At 42.2% G+C, this 23,008-nt stretch overlaps 2 protein-coding genes across 3 annotated transcripts in view; both read left to right on the forward strand.

Annotated features, from left to right (window-relative positions):
* The window catches only part of COMMD1 (copper metabolism domain containing 1), a 61,295-nt gene extending 49,248 nt beyond the window's left edge, over window positions 1-12,047 (forward strand). The window contains exon 3 of one of the 2 annotated variants that reach the window (XM_081906635.1): window positions 8,420-8,533. In XM_081906635.1, the coding sequence (XP_081762761.1) occupies window positions 8,420-8,518 (99 nt within the window). In that variant the 3' untranslated portion in view covers window positions 8,519-8,533. Of the gene's footprint in view, window positions 1-8,419; window positions 8,534-11,789 lie in introns of those variants that run through there. The other variant, XM_081906634.1, reaches the window with a different exon arrangement.
* Window positions 12,048-22,643: 10,596 nt separating this feature from the next.
* The window catches only part of B3GNT2 (UDP-GlcNAc:betaGal beta-1,3-N-acetylglucosaminyltransferase 2), a 49,338-nt gene continuing 48,973 nt past the window's right edge, over window positions 22,644-23,008 (forward strand). The window contains exon 1 of the mRNA XM_081906450.1: window positions 22,644-22,752. The gene's annotated coding sequence lies outside the window, so the exon portion shown is untranslated. The remainder of the gene's footprint in view (window positions 22,753-23,008) is intronic.

The raw sequence follows: 23,008 nt of genomic DNA on the forward strand, positions 1-23,008 counted from the left end.
GGCTCTTTTGTATTTTTTTAGTTTTAATGCCTTTCCATTCCTACACAAAATGTTCCATCATGCTGTTTGGCTTTAAAGATAAGGACGGTTACTGACAACCACTCCAGTCAAGGAAAATTATTTGTGTTAAGCTGTACACCTTTCAGTGGGCAGCCTGACAGAAATCTCTGCATCTTCTCCCTTGTGAAGAATATGGAAGGGTATTCTGCTGGTTTTATATCAGTAATATTTGTTTTTCCTCTTACGTCTGCAACGCAAAAAGAACTTAAATGTTCATATGATAAAATCACAAACAGTAAGTTTTTCTTTCTAGGAGAGGTGAGAACTTTATTTTTGATGAAGTTTGAGCAGAAAAGAGCGACTGCTGCCATGTGGTCGGAAAAGGGCTGTTAGAAAATCAGGGGCCAACCCCTTTTCTCGAGTCTAGTGTGATACTATAATAGTATATTAAATGCGTTGCAAGTTATGCAGCACTTATTATTAGCAGCAAAACTCATTTTTTATAAAAAATTATCTGAGGCATGTAGCAAGTATTGTTTCCATAATTTACAGTTCTTTCTTCAGGCAGATACAACATCAAAAATAAAAACTACTCCCGTCATCTTCCATAATTGCGGTCCTAATATTCACACAAGTTCGCATTTTGTAGCTGCCCATTTGGAATACTTAGCTAATAGCCTTTGTGTTTTGTGCTCACAGTTACTAATAGTTTCAAAACCATGTCCCATCCATTAAAATCCACAAGAGGGGTGGGGGTGGGGTTAAGGCCCAAGTAATTCAATCTAAGTGTTCTTGGGTGCACATACTTTCAGACTGCAAAGCACTTTACAGCCTTTATCTAGCTAAATAAATGGGCTTGGTGGTATTCCTTCCACTTCTAGAATCTGATAAGGATTCCACATTTTACTCATTCCTCTCCTTTCCTTTCCTATACAAATGGCATTTTTAATTGTTTAAAGAACACAATGAGCTTGCAGAACCTTTCAGAGTAAAAAGAAGAGCAAGCTTTGCCCTAAAAGCAGCAAAGGGAGTTTTCTCTCCTTGGTACAGACAGTGAAACTATCCTAGAAGGTTGCAAACATTGCAAACATGCGCTGGATTATGGAGAAAGCTAGAGAGTTCCAGAAAGACATCTACCGTACTTCTGCTTCATTGACTATGCAAAAGCCTTTGACTGTGTCAACCACGGCAAACTATGGCTAGTTCTTAAAGAAATGGGAGTGCCTGATCACCTCATCTGTCTCCTGAGAAATCTCTATGTGGGACAAGAAGCTACAGTTAGAACTGGATATGGAACAACTGATTGGTTCAAAATTGGGAAAGGAGTACGACAAGGCTGCATTTTGTCTCCCTGCTTATTTAACTTATATGCAGAATTCATCATGCAAAAGGCTGGGCTGGATGAATCCCTAGCCGGAATTAAGATTGCCGGAATAAATATCAACAACCTCAGATATGCAGATGACACAACCTTGATGGCAGAAAGTGAGGAGGAATTAAAGAACCTTTTAATGAGGGTGAAAGAGGAGAGCGCAAAATATGGTCTGAAGCTCAACATCAAAAAACAAGATCATGGCCACTGGTCCCATCACCTCCTGGCAAATAGAAGGGGAAGAAATGGAGGCAGTGAGAGATTTTACTTTATTGGGCTCCATGATCACTGCAGATGGTGACAGCAGCCACGAAATTAAAAGACGCCTGCTTCTTGGGAGAAGGGCAATGACAGGCCTAGACAGCATCTTGAGAAGTAGAGACATCACCTTGCCAACAAAGGTTCGTATAGTTAAAGCTATGGTTTTCCCAGTAGTGATGTATGGAAGTGAGAGCTGGACCATAAAGAAGGCTGATCGCCGAAGAATTGATGCTTTTGAATTATGGTGCTGGAGGAGACTCTTGAGAGTCCCATGGACTGCAAGAAGATCAAACCTATCCATTCTTCAGGAAATCAGCCCTGAGTGCTCACTGGAAGGACAGATCCTGAAGCTGAGGCTCCAGTACTTTGGCCACCTCATGAGAAGAGAAGACTCCCTGGAGAAGACCCTGATGTTGGGAAAGATGGAGGGCACAAGGAGAAGGGGGCGACAGAGGACGAGATGGTTGGATAGTGTTTTCGAGGTTACCAGCATGAGTTTGACCAAACTGCGGGAGGCAGTGGAGGACAGAGGTGCCTGGCGTTCTCTGGTCCATGGGGTCATGAAGAGTCGGACACGACTAAACGACTAAACAACAACAACAACATCCTAGAAGGTTACTTTCACCATTGTGTAGAAACCGCTCAATGGCATATGTAAGCAAGAAATAACAGGCGTTCTCAGTTCAAATATAAGAGAGAATAATGAGAAGAATGAAAATCAATGACATTGATATGTACCGTATTTTTCGCTCTATAAAACGCACCAGACCACAAGACGCACCTAGTTTTTGGAGGAGGAAAACAAGGGAAAAAAATATTCTGAATCTCAGAAGCCAGAACAGCAATAGGGATCACTGCGCAGTGAAAGCAGCAATCCCTCTTGCTGTTCTGGCTTCTGGGATAGCTGCGCAGCCTGTATTCGCTCCATAAGATGTACACACATTTCCCCTTACTTTTTAGGAGGGAAAAAGTGAGTCTTATAGAGCAAAATTAATTTAGAATGGTAAAAGGAAGCAGTGTGTCATTATATATAAACCATAATTGAGTTTTAGGATTCTATGCCAGAGGATGTCATCAAAGCTGAACTGGGCATAATTGCCTTATTAGTCCTCATTTACTTCAAAGAACACTGTGCAAATATTTACTCAGCTATTGCATAGCTAAGTTCCTTCTCGGGACTTCTGCAGCATTCTTTATATTATTAAACTTTCAAACATTAAGGGTGCAATTGTATCTTAATTACTTTGACTTCTTTATGCAAATAATTAGCAGGGGTGTGCACCAACCACCAGATTTTGTTTGAACCCCAATTTGGTGCTTTGGAAAACAGCCTGCCTCAGTTTGATGTAGCTCAGAGTCTATGGAGCTATAATTTTTTTTCTTTTTAACAGAAGTGGATGACTGTTGCAGGCCTACTAGCTTACCTAATTACAGGGGTTTTTGGGCTGACCACTTTTAAAGTTTTGGATGTGTGTGTTTTAAGGAAATGCCTATACTTTTTAATGTTGTCACAGAATTGAATAAAATTAGCACAAAGAAGGCTGATCGCCGAAGAATTGATACTTTTGAATTATGGTGCTGGAGGAGACTCTTGAGAGTCCCATGGACGGCAAGAAGATCAAACCTCTCCATTCTGAAGGAAATCAGCCCTGAGTGCTCACTGGAAGGACAGATCCTGAAGCTGAGGCTCCAATACTTTGGCCACCTCATGAGAAGAGAAGACTCCCTGGGAAAGACCCTGATGTTGGGAAAGATGGAGAGCAGAAGGAGAAGGGGACGACAGAGGACGAGATGGTGGGACAGTGTTCTCGAAGCGACCAGCATGAGTTCAAGAAGAGTCGGACACGACTAAACAACTAAACAAACAAAGTAGGCACGGGACCCATTCTGAAGGCAAGAAAATTAAGCCACAAGAGCAAATGTTACAGTTTTATAGTCAATGAAAAAGGAAGCACTGTGGAAAATTGGTCTGAAAAGTGCAGACCTGAGAGGGGTGACACTGAGTAAGAAATCTGCCAAAATACAGATAAATAGGGACAGACTTTAGTGCTAGACACTTTCTAAAGTTGATTTTGGGGGTAGGAAAAAAAAGATTTACTTTCTTAGTATAATAATTCGCTTTGATTACAAGTTTAACCTATCAATCCCAATGAAGTCCTCCCACTGCTCACATTGGTGTTTGCCCTCCCCTGCCCCCCGTCACCTGACTATGGCAAGCTCTGAGACATTACTTTTGCTTTCAGCAAATGCTTTGTCTGCAACATTATTTGATGCCAGATTGCCAAGGTGTCAGAAAGTGCTTCCTGCTTCCTGTTTCAATTCATGCCACCTCATACAGAGGTGGAAGAACTGTTGCAAACATCGTCACACTCCCCTTGGGACTACTCATTCCAGTCCCTTCCTTGGTAGAAAAGGGTGATCCACCGAGGAAGTGGAAACCCTTTGCCATCACGTCCCTCTTTTCCTGCCCTAGGTGGGCCCCTTGAGATGGGGAATGCGAGGTGAGAGCCCTGCAAATGTTCTTTTGCTTGCTCACTTGAAATATATGCAAAGCACACATTAAGTACTGAACAGCTTTGGGCTAAACAAGATCAACCTGACAGATGAAAAACTTTACTGCAGTGTCTCTATGCCACATTGAGAAATTTCTGATTGGGTTGCCACCAAACATTTCTGACTTGGATGCAATCCAAACCCTTAAGGATGCAGACAGTGGTCTCCATATGTACATCCTGGACTACTGGACTACTTCTTGTTTAGAAGTAAACAATATTCATGAAATATAGTCACCCTATGCCCCTGACTCCTTTATGTTTAAAAGAACCTTTAGTGTAGCATTGTTTGGTGGCCAGTGTTTAAGAGATAAAGGTCTCAAGTCTCTGTGCACATACCAAGTGGCATGGTGCTCTGGATTGTGGTCGTTTTGCTCATGTTTGGATTATTACCTTCCGTTTCATGGCCTTTCCATGTCATCACTGCTAATGCTGCAAACTTTTGAAGAGGACATTTTAACAGTTTTTATTTATATTGAAACATCCAGCTCTAAAAACTAGCTAATCCAAATCAATTATGGATGACCCGTGTCCTAGCAACACAGAGAGGGGAGCTGTTCCAAGTGATTATGACAAAACTCCCTTTTTCAATAATGTAGAGAAACATGAGATGGAGAATCACAAATGTGAGGGTGTTCACTGGCGCTGGACTTTTTGTAGCTGCCTTATAGCACAATCCTACACATCTCTACTCAGGGAATTACTCCCTATAAACCTTAAAAGCCATGTTAATGAACAGCATTTCATGTTACCTTCCTGTATGACAATTGTAGTGTACTTCTTAAAAATTAATACATATTTTAAATTTGAAACACACAGGGCAAAGGTAACTTTCCATTAAAAAGTGGTTGGGGATAAATGCATCAAAATGCAGCATTGCTCAAGAAACTACAAGCAAAGTGTGGAATGTGGTAACCACATGCTTACATGACTTCATAAACTAGTAGTAGCACTGCACTGCATGCAAAGTAACTGGAGTGTGTACACAGCCAAAGTCTCCCCCTCCTCTCTTGATTGCATCTGCTCCCTAGATGTAATCTCTTCTGCAAAGGGCTGAAGCATCATTTCTGCACAGCCCCCCCCCCCAAAGCAGGTGGAGTAATGAGAAAGAGTGACGTGGGGACCCCTGTACCGTCAATTGAGAGGATTGGCTTTCCTTGTCTGCAAAGGAATTGCGGCCAGTCCCACTGAAATTAGGCAAGCCAGGTGACAGGGTGACAGCACTTCTGACCTTTTAGCACTGTCCCCCCACCATTCTTCCCTCCCAGGAGTGTGGAGACCTTTCTTCCCCCTCCACTGTCCTTATCTCGTTCTTCCCTTGCTCTTGGAACACGTGGTTTGAGTGTTTGAAGGTCTCCCTTAACAGCTGCACAACTGGCAGAAATTCAACAGCAGAGCCTACATGTTAGGCTAATGCTGCACTGGTGGGGTTTTTGTGTTCTCCTTTGTTCTCTTCTTCAGTGATACATATTTTCTTTTTGGGCAACACATAAGGAACCACCCTACTTAAGACTTTGTTGGTTCTGAATAGTGAAACCTGAAGAAGGGGACAGTTGTGTACAATTGTTTTTAATGACTAGCAACGCAAATACTATTATTTGTATTTCTCAATCTTAGAACCCAACATATTACTATGGAATACATGAAAACAAAGGGGCATTGTATGTGCTTTTGTTAACTTCACCATTCATTCCAGCAGGACTTGTATAGGAAGAATTGCCGGTGGATTCTGCTTATGGTGGGTTAGAACATATCTTTCAAATTATTTGTGCGCAATACTTCACACATACCAACTGGAGCTGAGCCTGGAAAGGTTAACTTGAGTGCTGGTAAATAATCCTCCTTTGATTTAAGGGTTATAAATGATGGATTGAAAAAACGTAATATCATAAAAGCAGTGAAATTAAATTTACTGCACTGTAGCAAATGGAAGGCTTTCCTTTTGTTCTTGGACTTGCTCCAGTCCCTTCAATCCTTTCAATTTAATCTCCAATAGGATATGACTGATTCTACATTAGAAGAATTAAAGAACAATTCCTCTTGAAAGACGGATAACTTTCCCCCCTCCTCCTATAACATAGCCTCTTAAATCATGTAATACCCAACTAATTATGGGAGAGCAAACAAAATTCTGCATATCAAATGCTTCTCCCATGGAAAGGAGTCACAGATACAAGCCTCACTTTCAAGATTTTGATGCTGCCATTCTGTATCTACTTACTTTGGAGTAATCTAATTGACCTCAAGGTAGACATGCATTTGTTTGCACTGTACATGTCAGAATTATATTTACAGTGGTACAGTGGTTTACAAACTTAATTCGTTCCAGAGATCCGTTCTTAAACCAAACCGTTCTTAAACGAAAGTGCGTTTTCCCTACCAAGGCATCCCGCCACCAGTGCCCTTCCTCCATTTGGCTTCCATTCATCCTCTTGGGCAACGTTCACTAACCGGAACACCTACTTCCGGTTTTGCGGAGTTCGTTCACCAAATAGTTCATTAACAGGACTGTTCGTAGTCCGAGGTAGCACTGTATTGAGAAATTATAATGAATAGTGATTTGTTCTTTTCTTTTGCTGCCAAGATTGTAGTGCATATGAAAACAACTAGACCAATAAGATTGTACTGCATCTCATTAACTTTGAAATTATCCAGCTTTTATTTGGTGATCATACATTGTTTGAACCTCACAGGATAGGAATAGTCCTTCAAATAACTTTTTGAGTCCTGCAATTGGATTCAGTTGTAGTGGATGCAATAGGATGTTAAATAATTTTATTCAACATCCTTACCTAACTGCACAATGGACTAGTTTGTCTCTTCTGAGATTGCTGATTTTATATGAAAAGAGCAACTTTGGCAATGTCTGTTTGCCTTTGTTTGATGCTACTCATTGTATATGATCTGTGTGTGCTTAGCTGTCATACTCAGCTACAAAAAGCAAGACACACAGTCTTTTCTGGGGTCTACACACATTTCATATTGGTTTTTTATTTTCATTTATATTAGCAGCAATGGCTTTGTAGCTACATCTAGGCAAGTCCCATTGAGGGAGGAATCTTAACTGAACAGCAACTAACAAGGTCTCTTGAGACATATATATTCAGGTGAGCAATTTTTCACTCTCAACGTAAGAGAGCACATTTTCCAAAGGCATAGTCAAATTGATTTAAAAGCAACTTTTTCAGGTGATGCTTACTGCAGCCTATATTCTCCAAAGAAAGCAAGGCCACTGCACATGGGAAACAGAGAGGGCATAGATAGCCTGTATCGCTAGTTCCTGAACATTTTGGCCTTTACAGAAATACTCTTACCTACTGTGTGCAAGCATCTATATGAACAGCCATCTTCCTGCAATACCATGTGTACAAATCCTCTTAGATCAGGCATGGGCAAACTCAGCCTCCAGATGTTTTGGGACTACAACTCCCATGATCCCTAGCTAACAGGACCAGTTGTCGGATATGATGGGAATTGTAGTTCCAAAACATCTGGAGGGCCAAGTTTGCCTATGCCTGTCTTCCATAAACCACTCTGCTGCAATGATGGGCTGTATCCAATGCTAGTCCTACTTAGAGCAGGCTTATTGAAATTAGAATTGTAGAGTTGGAAGGGACCCAACGGTCATCTAGTCCACCCCCTGCAGTGCAGGAATCTCAACTATGAAGTCATGACCATTAACCTCAATATGTCTACTCTGAGTAGGGCTAGCATTGGGTACAGCCCAATGAGTTTATACAGGCATCCCCCCACTTACGCATGATCAACTCAAGTTTGGCCATGTATCTGCACGATGCTGGGAAGTAAATAGATTCAAACCAGGAAATTGTGGGAGAGAGCTGGCGAGTCCTTGTGGCTTGTGAGGACAACCCTTCACAGAGCAAGTGTGAGGGCAGAGGAAGCCCCAAAGAGACTGCAGGCACAGCGGGGCTTTTTTTTAGGCTGCTCAGCCGCCCTGCCTAGCAGCTGACATGCACAAGTAGCGCAGAAGCAGCCGCCACTTTCCCATGCGTCCTACAGCCTCCAGCCAGCTTAGAAAGACAATCATGTGGAAAGAAAAGACTCTACGAGAAAAGTAAAGCTGAAAATTGTTCATGTTATATTTGTTAACCCATATGCTAAATATATTATAGTGCCTGTCCAAAATGGATTACCTACTGAACTTTTGAGTTATGGGGACAGACTCAGGGGTCCCTAAAATACGATTTAGCAAAGGATGTTAGTGTCCCTTCAGAGTACTGTTAAATGTCACTGGGAAGAATGTGGGAGGCCAGGCAACATGGCAGGGGGAATGAAGATGCATTCTGAAGGCTTTGATATGAAACATATTTGACTGCAGCAAAGCAGACAGCACTTATCAATCTGGGTAAGCAGAACTGACAGGCTCGACAAAAATAGCCTTTCACATTTCCTTGTCTAGGAAATAGGCTAGACTGTGAATCATGGATTTCATTGGCTGCATACATTTCAAAAAAAAAAATCCCCCTGCTTATAGTTGTATCTGTCCTTTCAAAAAACCTTTGGGCAAAGTGCCTCACCAAAGGCTTCTGTGGAATCTTATCAGTCATGGCATAAGAGGCAAAGTTCTCTTGGGGATCAGGACCTAGTTAAGTAACAGGAAGCAGAGAGTGTGGAATAGGGGATAGCTCAGTGGGGAGAGCATGAGACTTGGGGTTCTGGGTTCGAGCACATTGAGTAAAAGATTCCTGCATTGCAGGAGTTGGGACTAGATGACCCTCGTGGTCCCTTCCAACTCTACAACTGTATGATTCTGTGCGTAGGAATAAATGGACAGTGGAGGGATATAGAAATGCTACTCGGTGTTAACAAGTGTAAAGTGATGCACATTGGTGCAAAAAAATCCTAATTTCACATACATGCTTATAGAGTCTAAACTGACCAGAGTGAGACCTTGGGGTCAATGAAAATGTCGACTCAGCATGCAGGAGCTGTGAAAAAGGCAGATTCCATGCTAACTACCATTAGGAAAGGAACTGTAAATGAAACTGCTGCTATCATTATACAAATCTATGGTGTGACTGCATTTGGAATACAGTAAGCCCGTAACTAATGCACATTTAACTTCTGTGTGTTCAGCTTTACGTGCATGGCAAAAAAAGTAGAAAATTATTTTGGCAATCCCACCCACCATTGAACCCAAAGTCTTTTGGCTATACACAATTTTGGCTTGAGGTGTGATCCCTGGAACATAACCTCTGCATACGTTGTGGGCTTACTGTACTGTGTACAGTTCTGGTTGCCTCATCTCAAAAAAGACATTATAGTTGGAAATGGTTCAGAGAAGGGCAAATAAAATGATCAAGAGGATGGTGAAATTCCCCTGTGAAGAAAAGTTACAGCATTTGGGGCTTTTTACTTTAGAGAACTCATGGACATCCTGTGTCTCTGAATGTTGGAAGAGTCAGGACCCGCCAAATACTTAACTATGGAATTTGCTTCCACAAGAGGAAAGGTTGAGGGAAAATGCTTTCAGTTCTAACATTTCTCTCTTAGTGTGAGGGTTTCAGGCCAAAGGAGGGAATCAAATCCACTCCCCAACTCCCCCCCCCCTTTTAAAGTTAAGTTTCACCCAAGTAAGCATTTCCCTAGAACAGACTTCTTCAAACTCGGCCCTCCAGATGTTTGGGGACTACAGTGCCCATCATCCCTGACCACTGGTCCTGCTAGCTAGGGATCATGGGAGTTGTAGGCCAAAAACATCTGGAGGGCCGAGTTTGAAGAAGCCTGCCCTAGAAGATTGGTTCATCTTCCTCTATCTCCAACCTTTTCAATTTGTTCTACTATATCACAAACAATAGAAAAACTTTTAGTCTCTTTCCTCACCCCCTTGCCAGAGCAGGGAGGACCTGTCGCCACAATTGCCAGCCGATCAGTTTTGCTGAAGCCAGATCCTGAAACAAAGCTCCCCTATGACTATTATGACTCTGTGCTTTTTGCTCTCATGTGGAACATGGCCTTGGGACAGTTTCTCAGCTAAATAAGCATGGCTGCGCATGAACCAGCCTTATATGCATAAGAGATATGGAACAAAACTCACCTTCGGTTATGAATCTGGTCCTCCATTCTCAGTGTGCTCATCTTCGTTTTTCTTCTCTGTTTTTAATGTGAATTTTTATGCCAGAAAGGTTGTTTACAGTTTTGGTTTCACTTGTTTCTGTTAGAAAAAAAGACTGCTAGCATGAATCAGTTCAGAGACTATTTAGATAAATTATGTTAAACAAAACCTGACTCTCGGAGGGGGTTTTTTTTTGGGGGGGGATGCTGTTGCCTATACATTTTTCATAGCCAGAATTGACTCAGCAAAGTTGTGTGTGTGTGCATTTTAAATCCCTGTATGTATAGTTTTGGTTTGACTTGTTGAAACGGCCGCAAATTCTTCACTATAACTTTGACTTAGAGACTTTTCCTTGAAAGACACAAACAGATAGCTCAGTTTAAAACATATTATTCTCATTAATATGTATAACATTCAGTCTGCGTTTTTCAGTTTACATTTAACCAGGTTCTGTAATATTAATGTATGTGTCAGTCCATATTTATCCTTTTATTTTACACTACAGCATATTTGTAAGTATCAGTAGTTCAGACATGTAAAATAGTTTCTTTGCCCTTCTTTCTCTCAGTGCTGAGGAATGCCCAACATGCTCCTCTGCCAAAATAAGAATTATCTGATGAGCAGCATTGTTGCTTGACTGAAGCTGGCATTCAGGGATGGATAAAATATACGGTACTGTAACTAGTTTGCAAGTCGTCTGGTTTGGGTTTCAAGTGTCCTGGTATTGCGATTTTCAAACAACAGAACTAACTCTGAAGAGTTCCTCCAAAGCTTATCAGGGGCTCTTAAATGAAAAGATGGGGAATGGTGGGCAAAATACACAAAGTGCAACCACATACTGGGGTTTAGCAGCAGATTCTGGAGCAAAAATGAAGCCCAAGAAGCTGGCTGTGTGTGTATGCTAGAAACCACTTCTCAGAAACCGCTGCTGCACCCAAGGGATTTATGTCAAGCTGTAGGCATTCTTCAGCAGACAGTTTGATGCAGAAACCGTTTCTGAATGTAGGAGCTAACCTTTATGCATATTAGCTTTATGTAAAAACATTGCCTTATAAAATAGGACAGTCACTTTCTCACACTGTATGATTGATCATGTAGACCATGTGACAAGCTCTATCCTTGGTGACTCTCTGTGCGCAGCAGTAATCTATACCACTTCCTGCATGTGGTAGACAGTGGGACCATGAAATCTTATGCTGCAACAAATTGGTTTGTCTTAAGGCCCCACAGGACTTCTTCCCCCCACCCTACTGCTGTACCTTTCGTAGGCGGGGGTTGTGTTGCTGTTACATACTCATATGACTTTCCTTTTGGAAGAAAAATCAATATGGATATTTCCTTTCATCATACTGTTTTCTGTTTTCACTGTTCCACAGCCATTATTCCAAAGCATTTCTGTGAAGGGAAAAGTCTATTTGGAACCAGTCCACAGATGTTCTCATCCATATAGCCTTTCTTGCTCCTGATTTTTTTCTTTGTTAAGTTTCCAGCACTTTTCCCTAACATCTTCCTTCCTTCTTTGTTCCAGGAATCTGAATTTTTGACTTTGGAATTTGATGAGATCAAATTGAATCAAATGCTGAGGAAGCTTTCGGAGATTGAAGACAGCATTACTTCTCTGACTCAATCAAACTAGCTTTTGAGTTAAAACTGTGTATGGCACAAAATATGTTCTAAATCCTGTTCATTCCTTTGGTCATCATGCTTGTTGTGAAATATTTTAGTTTATTCTTCTGTCATGTAAGAATTGAAATAAAGATGACAAAAAAGTAACTCAGGAAAAACATGCATAGACACTTGCAAAGATCATTCCGCCCACTGAAACAAAAGGATGTAATTGGATTAAAATAGAGTTAATAGCAGAGCTCTGCAGAACAACAAGAGGTATTGCTATTATTCACTTTTTTTCTCCAGCAGTTGAGACCAGAAGAGAGCTCCCTTGCCTCAAATGAGAACGAATGTGAAAGTGAAAAGAATGGAAAGTTACACATACAGATTGTACTGGGGAATGAAGACAAGAGTCCTGGTTCAGACGTGAAGGCCAGATCTGGCATTTATCTTAAGCTGGCATCGCAGCTTGCATGGGGAAAGGGCAGGTGCATGCCCTGTCGCTGCACATAATGTGTGGCACAGGTACTCTAAACAGGCCTTTGTGTGTGCATTGTGGCTCAATTCCTATAAACATTCAAGCTCCCCCTTATTTAGGAGGAAGAGCTGTGTGGCTCAGACCATTGCACAGATGGTCCTCCATTGGGGGGGGGGGCTAGTTACATTATGCACCAGTGAGGCCTAGGCCTAGTCTTTCCTCCAGTGAGTTGTGGCAGTGGCTGCTATGTGACAATAGGCCCAGGAGAAAAATCCCTGTAGTAAATTCCTATACATACCTTTATTTCCCCTCATATTCGGCAGCTGTTTGTTTGTATACACAAAGAGTTCATAATTGGAAACCATTGTCAGGCTGTCAGACCCTATCAGGAAAATTAAGCATAAGTGTATTTTGGCTACTTCAAGCACAATGCATGAAAGTTCAACCCCCCCCTGCTGGAAATTATTATCCAGTCATTTGAAAAGCCTAAATAGGTGTAATTTCAGATGGAGAGCAAATTTACATCAGAAAGACTTTTCAGCATGAACTGTTACATCTCTAGAGCAATGCCTGTGGTATATTACAGTGCATATTGAAAATGTAAAGTGTAGGGCAAAATATTAAAGTGACATGCATATATGAACTCCAGAACCTCTCAGGGGTGACAGTACTGTTGCTTGCTTTCTGCGGATGGATTTGATTGTGGGGAGGGGTTGGGCAGTTCTTTGGCAGGGTTGCTATTGGGATTTTTCTTTCCCCTCCTTTGAGAACATCCTTCAATATTTTAACTAATTTATTCAGCATGTCAAGTGTTCAGTTTTACCTTGGCATTGGCTTCCTTACAAGGTTCAAATTACTCCCATTTCTCAGTGGGGCCATCTGCCTCAAGAGGAGAACTGGTTCTTGCCCAGGACCCCCACGTGTGGTCCCATTCCTACTTTTTCTGACGGTATTGTGAGAAATAATTTGATGCTAGGTCCTAGTTCTCTCCCCTTCCCTCCATATTTTTAATAATATTTTAAACAAAAAACAAAACATTGCTTATGGGGCAGAAGACCTGGTTTTCTGAAGGACTACTACTGGATACCAAACCACAGTTTGATTCTGGTTTCATTGTCATGAACACGATCTGATGGTTATTGGGAACATCTCCTCCTATTCTACTGTCCCCTGCCTGCAAGAGAGGAAGAGAGTGAAAACTTTGCTTTCACATTGGAGCAATCTGCAGATCTACATTATGTACAAGCTCAGGAACTGTAGTTCATGCTAACCCAACTTAGTTCAAACCAGGGATTAGCAACCTTTTTCAGCCGTGGGCTGGTCCACCGTCCCTCAGACCATGTGGTGGGCCGGATTATATTTTGGAAAAAATAATGAACGAATTCCTATGCCCCACAAATACCCCAGAGATGCATTTTAAATAAAAGGACACATTCTACTCATGTAAAAACACACTGATTCCCGGACCATCTGTGGGCCAGATTGAGAAGGCGATTGGGCCGGATCCAGCCTCCGGGCCTTAGATTGCCTACCCATGGTTTAAACCCTGGTTTATATCATGGGTGAGGAATCTTTATTAAACCTGAGGGTTGGAATCCACCAGGAGCAACCTTACTGGAGCCGCATGGCAATAGTAGGTGGGTCCAGAAGCAAAAAGTAAGAAGATGTGACTCTTATCTTTTATGACTTCAGTCCAGCCATGCAAAAGTCAGCAGTTTCTAACCACACACACTCACACCTCCAGGTAAGCAAGCGGCATTATAGACAAGATAGAGAAGTTTATATTAACGCCCCAGGCATGAGATCCTACACCTTTGATTTAGGTGATGGACTGAATTGGGCCAGGAAATGGGGCAATGCCTTGTGGAATCCCAGGAACTAAATGACTTGATGAGTAGAATTTATAGCAACTGAGTTTTCAGGCATAGCTCCTTGGTCTTCCCCATAACCAGCAAAATAAACAATGCAACATAATAAATGGTGTGGGTTTCCTTAATTTGCACAAATTAGACAAGATTTAAGGTCCTCCCTCCCTCTTATAGCACACCATACACATCGGACAGAATATAAGGAACCAAGCAGCCACATTCCACCTCTTAATCACATCCCTAGAAAGCACATGCTGCTTCGTCATAGGACAAGTGCAGTGGGCTATGCCAAGAGTGCCCACATGGGCGCCATGGCAGCAGATGTCCTGGCAAGCCAAGCCCTCAACTGGGCCAAGTATCTGAAGGCCCCTTCCCCATCTCATTTTACTTCTCCCTTCAGCACCACAACGACGTCTGGCCTCCGATCATGCAATGATGTTTTGTTTCTGTTGCCACATTTTTGTAATATTAATGGTTAATGATCTTGCCTAACGAGTCAAGAACACTAAAACCATGATCTAACTGCTGAGGCACTTGTGGCCTTTGATCACAGAATTATATTGAATGCTCCAATATACTTTGGACAAGAATTGTTTTTTGAACTGAAGGACACAATTTAAATAAGCTACATCATGTCAAATTCTTCAGTGGATGGAGCAGTGTGGTGTAAATGAAAGTTGCAAAGAAACTCAAGGCGGATGTCAGGAAGTAGTATTTTACACACTACAAAACTATATGAAATAGTTTACCAGAGGTTTGCTGAGGCAGGAAAGTCAGAATCATTTTAGGGGGGAAATGGATGATATCCTGAAGTAACTGAAAAATATTTCTGTAAGTCATAGAATCACAGAGTTGGAGGGAGGGGACCCTGAGGGTCATCTAGTCCAACCCCCTGCAAGACAGGAATCTCAACTAAAGCATCCCTGGCATTTGGTCATCCAGCCTCTGCTTAAAAACCTGCAAGGAACAACCACACTCTAGGCCAACCCCAACCTCTCTCACCACCCAAGGAACACAAGTGAATAGAAGCAGTGGCATAGCGTGGGGGGTGCAGGCGGGCCCGGCCGCACCGGGCGCAACATCTGGGGGTTAGGGTTAGAGGGCGCAAATCCACGGGTTAGGGGGCGCAAATTACTTGCCTTGCCCCGGGTGCTGACAACCCACGCTACGCCACTGAATAGAAGAACCTGCACAAGTGGCGCTGACACAAAACCCCACATATATTAAGTATAATAGAAACATCCCCACCCGACCCCCACCCCCACTCACCTTTCCCCCCTCCACCTCTTTCCCCCTTTTCTTCCTAATGTCTCAACAAATGAAAGTGACCTGTAAAAAAATGTTACTTGGGGGGAAAAGAGAGAGAGATTGCACATACTTTTGTAAACCAAGAAAATCGTTAATAAATATACATTTTTTAAAAAACGTACTAGGAAGGAGAGTCCACCACCTTCCAAGGGAGACCATTCCACTGGTTGAACAGCTCTTACTGTCAGAAAGATCTCCCTGAAGTTTAGTTGGAATCTCCTTTCTTGTAGCTTGAAGCCCTTGGTTTGGGTCCCAGCCTCCAGAGCAGGAGAAGGCAAGCTTGCTCCAACTTCCATGTGGCAGCCCTTGAGATATTTGAAAATGGCTATATTTGAAGATGGTGGCTGGGGGAACCCAGTCAGATGGGTGGAGTGAGTACTATCAGTCAACCAGACAGTTGGTTGATTGACATCCTATGCCCTTTTAAAACGTGTTGGAGGGGGAATGATTAGGTTGTTTTCATTTTGATTATTTATTTTGTGTTTTTCTTTTTTTATTTTATTCTATGGACTGCCCTGAGACCTGCAGGTATAGGTCGGTATACAAATTTAATAAATAATAAAATAAATCATCATCACCACCATATCCTCTCAGTCTCGACTTTTCCAGGCTAAGCATACTTGACTCCCTCAACTGTTCCTCATAAGGCTTTGTTTCCAGACCCTTGATCATCTTGGTTGCCCTCCTCTGCACATGTTTCCAGCTTGTCAACATCCTCCTTAAATTGTGGTGCCCAGAACTGGACACAGGACTGCGGGTTTGGTCTCACCAAGGCATCATATCCGTGCAGAGGGCATGGGGCATAACTGGCTTAGCAACCTGAGGCCTTTGGTTTAAAGTAACCATTTTGGCATTCTGTTTGTAAGTTTGCTTTGTTTTTAATGTAAAAACTCAATTAAATACTGAGATATATGAATGACTTTGTTATGTCTGTTCAGCACACAATTTTAAGTTTCAAGCCTGAATACCAGCTTATCACCAAAATCACCATCTGCAAAGCAGAAAGGGAAATGCAAAATAGATTTTACATTAAGTGCCAACAGTCTGGTTCCTTACAGTTCAAGTGAAGACCTCTCTTCTGCATAGGTATGGCTTCTTGTAAAAATTCCCTCAGCTCTGCCAGTCTAGATTTCTGAAATGCTACCTTGGAAGTAGGTGGTGGACTTCAGCATCTTGAGCAATCTACATTTTTCTTCCAATACCTCACTGCTGCATTATTTGTACAGGGCACATGATGTCTGCAACCTTCGTACCAGACAGGCACTGTAACTAGATTTCTGCACCATCACACTGCCCGTTAAGCATTCAAACCAGTTTCCTTCTGGAGAATACTCTCTGGTTGTCATTGTTCATAGCTGAATAGTGGAGGCAGCACCTCTTTCCAGAAAGTTAGTAATTGTGATAACACAAGAAAATGCAATATACCAGGTACGCCACCTCCAAAATTGCTTGTTTACTGCAGTTAATATGTTACCTTCTGGTGGTGCTCTAAGGTTCAATGAAGGCTGTAATCAAAGCTATAAACACTGTAATTTAGCTTTACAGAAAATTACAGTTCCTGTTAAAGAAACTATGCACTACAGTGAGTTGACGTGCACATATTAATTAGATGGGTTTCTGGACACTGTTAAATGTCATGTAATATGTATAACCAACTAGTTTTTGCCAAGCACTAACACAGAATACCTTCACAGTTTAAACTGTTTTTCTGAGCAGTTCATGCAGTTAGGCTGCTTTCATCTTGTAAACAGCTTAACTGTGTTCAGGATTGAAACCTTTGTTTCTCTCTCCTACCAGCTTTTTGTGGCAGTTCAAAATAATCTGCTTTGTTTTTAATCTGCTTCCATTGACAGCTGTATTGAACAGTATCATTTACTTCTGATTTATACAGATAAAGTTGAATGCAAGGGTTGGGGGAGAAACCCTCTGATTTTACTACAAAGTTTGTATTATGGGCTCTATTCTTCTTCTCTCCCCCCACCCCATTTGTTTGTCTGAAGCTTAGAAATTTCAGCCAAAACCTTTGTAATCTTCAACTTTGTTCTTCCTTGAATATATCAACTTTTCCGCAACTAAAATCATCCCATGGTTTATTCACCCAACGTGGCACTTTGTTGACTGCTACCTTGCCTCTTCTTGTCCTAAAAGGATGTCACATAGAGGAGGGAGAAAGGTTGTTTTCTGCTGCTCCAGAGAAGCGGACACAGAGCAATGGATCCAAACTGCAAGAAAGAAGATTCCACCTAAACATTAGGAAGAACTTCCTGACAGTAAGAGCTGTTTTACAGTGGAATTTGCTGCCAAGGAGTGTGGTGGAGTCTCCTTCTTTGGAGGTCTTTAAGCAGAGGCTTGACAACCATATGTCAGGAGTGCTCTGATGGTGTTTCCTGCTTGGCAGGGGGTTGGACTCGATGGCCCTGGTGGTCTCTTCCAACTCTATGATTCTATGATTGTCCTCAATATTAGACATGGAAATGGCTCTGGAACATCTTCATCTTCAGCTGTTCTGTGGCTGATTTTGGCCCTGGGAACATATGCACCATATTTTGTTATCAGTGGATTTCACAGGCATAACACAATGACAAGAATAATTTTCCAGCTGTGAGTTTGGGTTCGGGGGCTAATAATAATGTAAAGAATGTTAGTCATACTCAGAGAAGGCAACTAACATAAGTCCATTCATTTCACTGTGTCTACTCTGAGTAGAATTGAGTTGGATACAACTCACTGCCTACTCTTTTAGTCTTCCAGGATGTTCTGCTCTGCCTGCAAGATGACTTTCTGTTTTCTGTCCATTTGCCTAATGCATTTTATTTCCTATTTTTTGAAGCATAAAGTTTTATCTGTTAGTGGAATGTAGTTGCTTTAAAACTCTGGATTTTTGAAAGCATGTATTAAAAGTACTGGTAGACAATGATCACTGCTTCCCTTTAATAAGCAGTTTAGACTGTGAGGGGGTTTTTATTACATACTTGAATAAAAAATAAATCCTAAATGCCTCTTGGATTGCTAACAGGAAACATTAAAGCATTTTGACTGATGGATCTAATGCATTTCCCCTAGTTCACACTTGTTTATTTCTTGAACTTTCCTCCGCTTCCCCTCCTGCCTGCCCCAACCACTTCCAGGCATTTTTGTGTTAGTGTGTTTTAAATATTTAGAAAGAGTAGCTTAATTTAGCTGAGGGGAGTTGCAGTCATTTCTAATGAGAGCCTTTTAAGGATATAGTTTCATGGGAGAAACAGGAAGATTCTGGGGTGGCTCAGTGATCCTTCCCAGCAGCTGATGGAACTAATTCACTTTCACAAGCTTTATAATGAAGAAGTCGTGTGGAGGTTCTGCAATGCTAGAGGAGAGAAAACATGACAGGAACTCTAAACAACTGACTTCAACAGCCATTAGGGAGAAATGCAGTATTTAGGGTGTGTATATCACTGACGTTTTCCTGCAGAAGCCATAAATCAGAGGCCATAAGTTTCTAAATAAAAGATGTCAGGGCAAACAGGGAATATCTATCATCTTCTGCGTGTGAGCTCTGGGAGGCATTTGGGTGGCCACAGCTGGAAGTGTTGCTGGACTAGAGGATCTGACAGGCTACCTCATGATGTGTGGTGGCTCCTGACTGAGGCTTCCCTAAAGCATTCTTCACACAGTTTCTCCTGCGATTGTCACCTTTTGAAACCGTGGACTTGGGTGTTTCAACAAGCTCTCTGTTTCTCAAAGATGGATGTAAAAACAATGAACAGGGAGTAGTTCAAGCTGAAACAATATTGAGAAGGGGAAAGCTGGCTAGTTTTGTGGAAAACATTCTTCGTTGCCATTACCGCTCCCTGCTCAGGCTGCACAGAATCACTTCAAGTGACAAAGATGAGCTATCTTTTTATCCCTCTGCCATATTCAAAATCAGTATGCCTAAATGGTCCTTTATCCATTCTCCCCACTGTCGGGGGTTGATAAGAAACTGGAGGAGTGGAGCTCACTTATAAGCTTGCTAACAACATCATATTCTGTTCTACATCATTATTTGAATTCTTATAACACTTCATAAAACAGGTGTTGCTTATTTTATTTTATTAGACTACAACTTCACTAATCCCTGACCACCAGGGCTTTTTTAGCCAGAACACAGTTCCAGCCCCTCTCAGGTGGGTGCCATTGCCATTATAAGAGAACAAGGAAGGCATTCATGGCGAGTTCCAGCACCTATTTTTCTAGAAAAATAGCCTGGCTAACCTCTGACTATATTGGTTGGGGCTGAAGAGAGTTGGTCCACTATCTGGAGAGTACAGTTTAGCCACCCACCATAGAAGCTGACAAACTGGCTCCATCACAGCCAGTTACTATCTCTACCTTATTTCACAGGGTTATTTGGATTAAAAGGTGGGGGAACCCACTGGCTCTACCTCGAGCTCTTTGGAAGACTGATATAATTGGCATCCATCTGTCTCAAGAGACAATGGCGTGTGCCTCTAGAAGTGAAGCCAAACCGCTGCATTAGCAGAACCAAAGTTCCCCAAGGTGAAGCCTGGCCAGTATGTCTGGAGGTCCTGGGCTGCCCAGACAACAAGGCCTCCCTCTCGGCCTCACTGATATGGTCCAAAGGAAAGCAGAGCAATCTGCATGGGGTGTTAGGGGAAGGGTAGAACCTCTGGTGAGGGACACGTCCTGCTCCTTCTATGGTAGTTTGTCCACCTTGGTCCCCACCTTGCCCTCAGTGCTCACCTATGGCTCCTAGAAACTGTCAGAATGTGACAGCAGCAAAGCCCCAAGGAACGGCTTCAAGTAGCTGTCTAAACCTGGTCAGAGTAGCCGATGGGTCTCAAACGCTTGGTGGTTAGGGACTTCTCCTGCATGCAAGGACAGGGTGCAGTGGATTGAGCAGACAAGACCAATAGCGGACTGATATAAATATGATTAATAAACAATAAAAAGCATTGGTCATAATTCTGAATGCATTAGCATTCTCTCTCTATCTCTCTGTATATATAACAACACACACACATGCACGCACGCACACACACACACACACACACACACAAACATTATATATATATATATATATATATGCTTTCGTAGATTTTCACGGGTACAGGAATGCAGGTTTTGGTGTCCTCGGGTGTCTTCCCGTGTAAAAGTTGGGGTGTCTAGGCGACGTTTCGACGAGGTCTCACTCGTCATCTTCAGGCTGGTGCTTTCGGCTTCTTGTTACTGGAACAGAGCAGGAACTATACACCAGAGCTGGAACTATACACCACACCCCCTCAACAGTATTTATAGGAACTCAAACACTGAGATCCTGCTCTGTTCCAGTAACAAGAAGCCGAAAGCACCAGCCTGAAGATGACGAGTGAGACCTCGTCGAAACGTCGCCTAGACACCCCAACTTTTACACGGGAAGACACCCGAGGACACCAAAACCTGCATATATATATATATATATATATATATATATATATATATATATATTACCATATCCTCCCATCTTTGGGGACAGGGCTTGGCTGGCAATGGAGAAATCTGCCAAGCAGCTTTCACGCTAGATTGACTCTAAGGGGATTCATAAAGAATGACACTTCTAGCTTCTGCTGGCTGGAGGCTCTGCTTTTTTCAAGATCTGCTTTCTCATATGCCTAACATCTCTCATCACTAATTGTGCTGCTCCTTTACAAGTTACATAATACTGCACTGCTGAAAAGGCTTTTGTTTGCTGAAAAGGGTAAAATTTCACAATGGAGGTAAAACACACTAAAAAGGAAATGGTTATAATCTCATTCCAGTAGAAGATCCTTCTCTTTGCAATGCCTTGCCCACCCCCTTCTCTATCAGCCAAGGCGGATCAGGTTACCATCTCTTCTCTGAAGTGGTCCTCAAGGCTCTGAATACAATTGTAATTTGCTCATAACAGTCTTTTCTGTGTATTAGATTTTGAATGCCTGTTGATTAAAACAAATATACACAGATCTCCAGCTTTTAAAATGTGTTATTGCAAGCAAAGGTGTAGCAAGAAGCACGCTCAAAGGAAGATCTCTGGATATTAAAATGACATTGTCTTATCCCATCAATTTCCCTTTGGAAATTTATTTGCCTGCCAGGAAGGGACACCTATTGATGGGAGATTCAAATGTGCAAGAGAACAACAAGTGGAATATAGCAGAATAGTTGGGGAATAGTCAAAGGCAGAGGAGAAAAACATTTTACATTAAGAGGAGCGCAAAAGGGAGTAGTATTAGTGTGTTGGAACAATAGCAGGGAGCAGGAATGGGCCCCAAGGCTGTGGGAGAAAATAACGGCTATTGGAGGTGGCACAAGGGAATCTAATGGCTGAGTGACAGGAACACACTCCCCCCCCCAAAAAAAATCCTAACACATTTAAAGGGAAATCCAGCTAAGCTTTGGGAATGGCTGCCCAATCAACTGTATCAGCCCCAAATGATGGTGTGGGGACAGAGGTTCCCTGTTTGCAGGGCTGTATTTTTGATAAAACAGTTCTGGAAGCAGATCTTTGCTACAGATAATACGGATATTACTGGCCAGCCTTGCTCCCTGATCTGGGGCTTGAATCTATCTGTGCCTTATAGGGAAATGGTGGTGATGCTATTAGGAGTGGCATGTAATGAGATTGCACAGCACGGGATGTACAGTGGTCCCTCGGGTTAAGTACTTAATTCGTTCCGGAGGTCCGTACTTAACCTGAAACTGCTCTTAACCTGAAGCACCACTTTAGCTAATGGGGCCTCTCGCTGCCGCTGCGCCGCTGGAGCATGATTTCTGTTCTCATCCTGAAGCAAAGTTCTTAACCTGAGGTACTCTTTCTGGGTTAGCGGAGTCTGTAACCCGAAGCATATGTAACCTGAAGCGTGTGTAACCCAAGGTACCACTGTACATATAAGGTTTCTCCTTTAACAGGAGATGGCCTGTGTCTGATCTGTTGCACTCTAAACATCTAAGCCAGCGTGCAAGAGCAGTTTGGTGTTCTTAAAAGAAATATCATTTTGACACAGTGTGACATAACCTTTTTATGTCACCTGTCATATATATATCATATCCCCCATCCCCCTTGTTACGTAGTTGAGAGGTTATATATCCCCAAGTTTTTGAGTGTGAGAATTTCAAATCTGCAGTTACTTTTGTGATTGGACAACATTTAGCTTGGTCAGTCTATGTTTGATGCAGAAGCTCAGAAACTGCTTTCGGAAAAGAATTTGAATTTTACCTTCTGAAAATGTCAGGTAATGCGTAAGAATAAGAGTACAACTGCAAGTACTTGTCAATTTTTTTTACTGATTTCTGTGCCATTTTACACAAATTTTACTCACCAAGCAAAACTAAATTATATTAATTTGACCCAAGTGTATTTTCCATTTCCAAGTCACCTCTCAATTTTGGAATTTGAAGCTGAAAAATCCAGCACACCCTAAAGCCCGTGGTGCCGATGCAGGGCCTGTTTGCCACGGCCCCCGCTGTCTGCTGCTCTCTGGGTGGCCG

The sequence above is a fragment of the Podarcis melisellensis genome (genome assembly GCF_964234715.1).
Source record: "Podarcis melisellensis genome assembly, chromosome: 3".
NCBI classification, from domain to species: Eukaryota; Metazoa; Chordata; class Lepidosauria; order Squamata; family Lacertidae; genus Podarcis; species Podarcis melisellensis.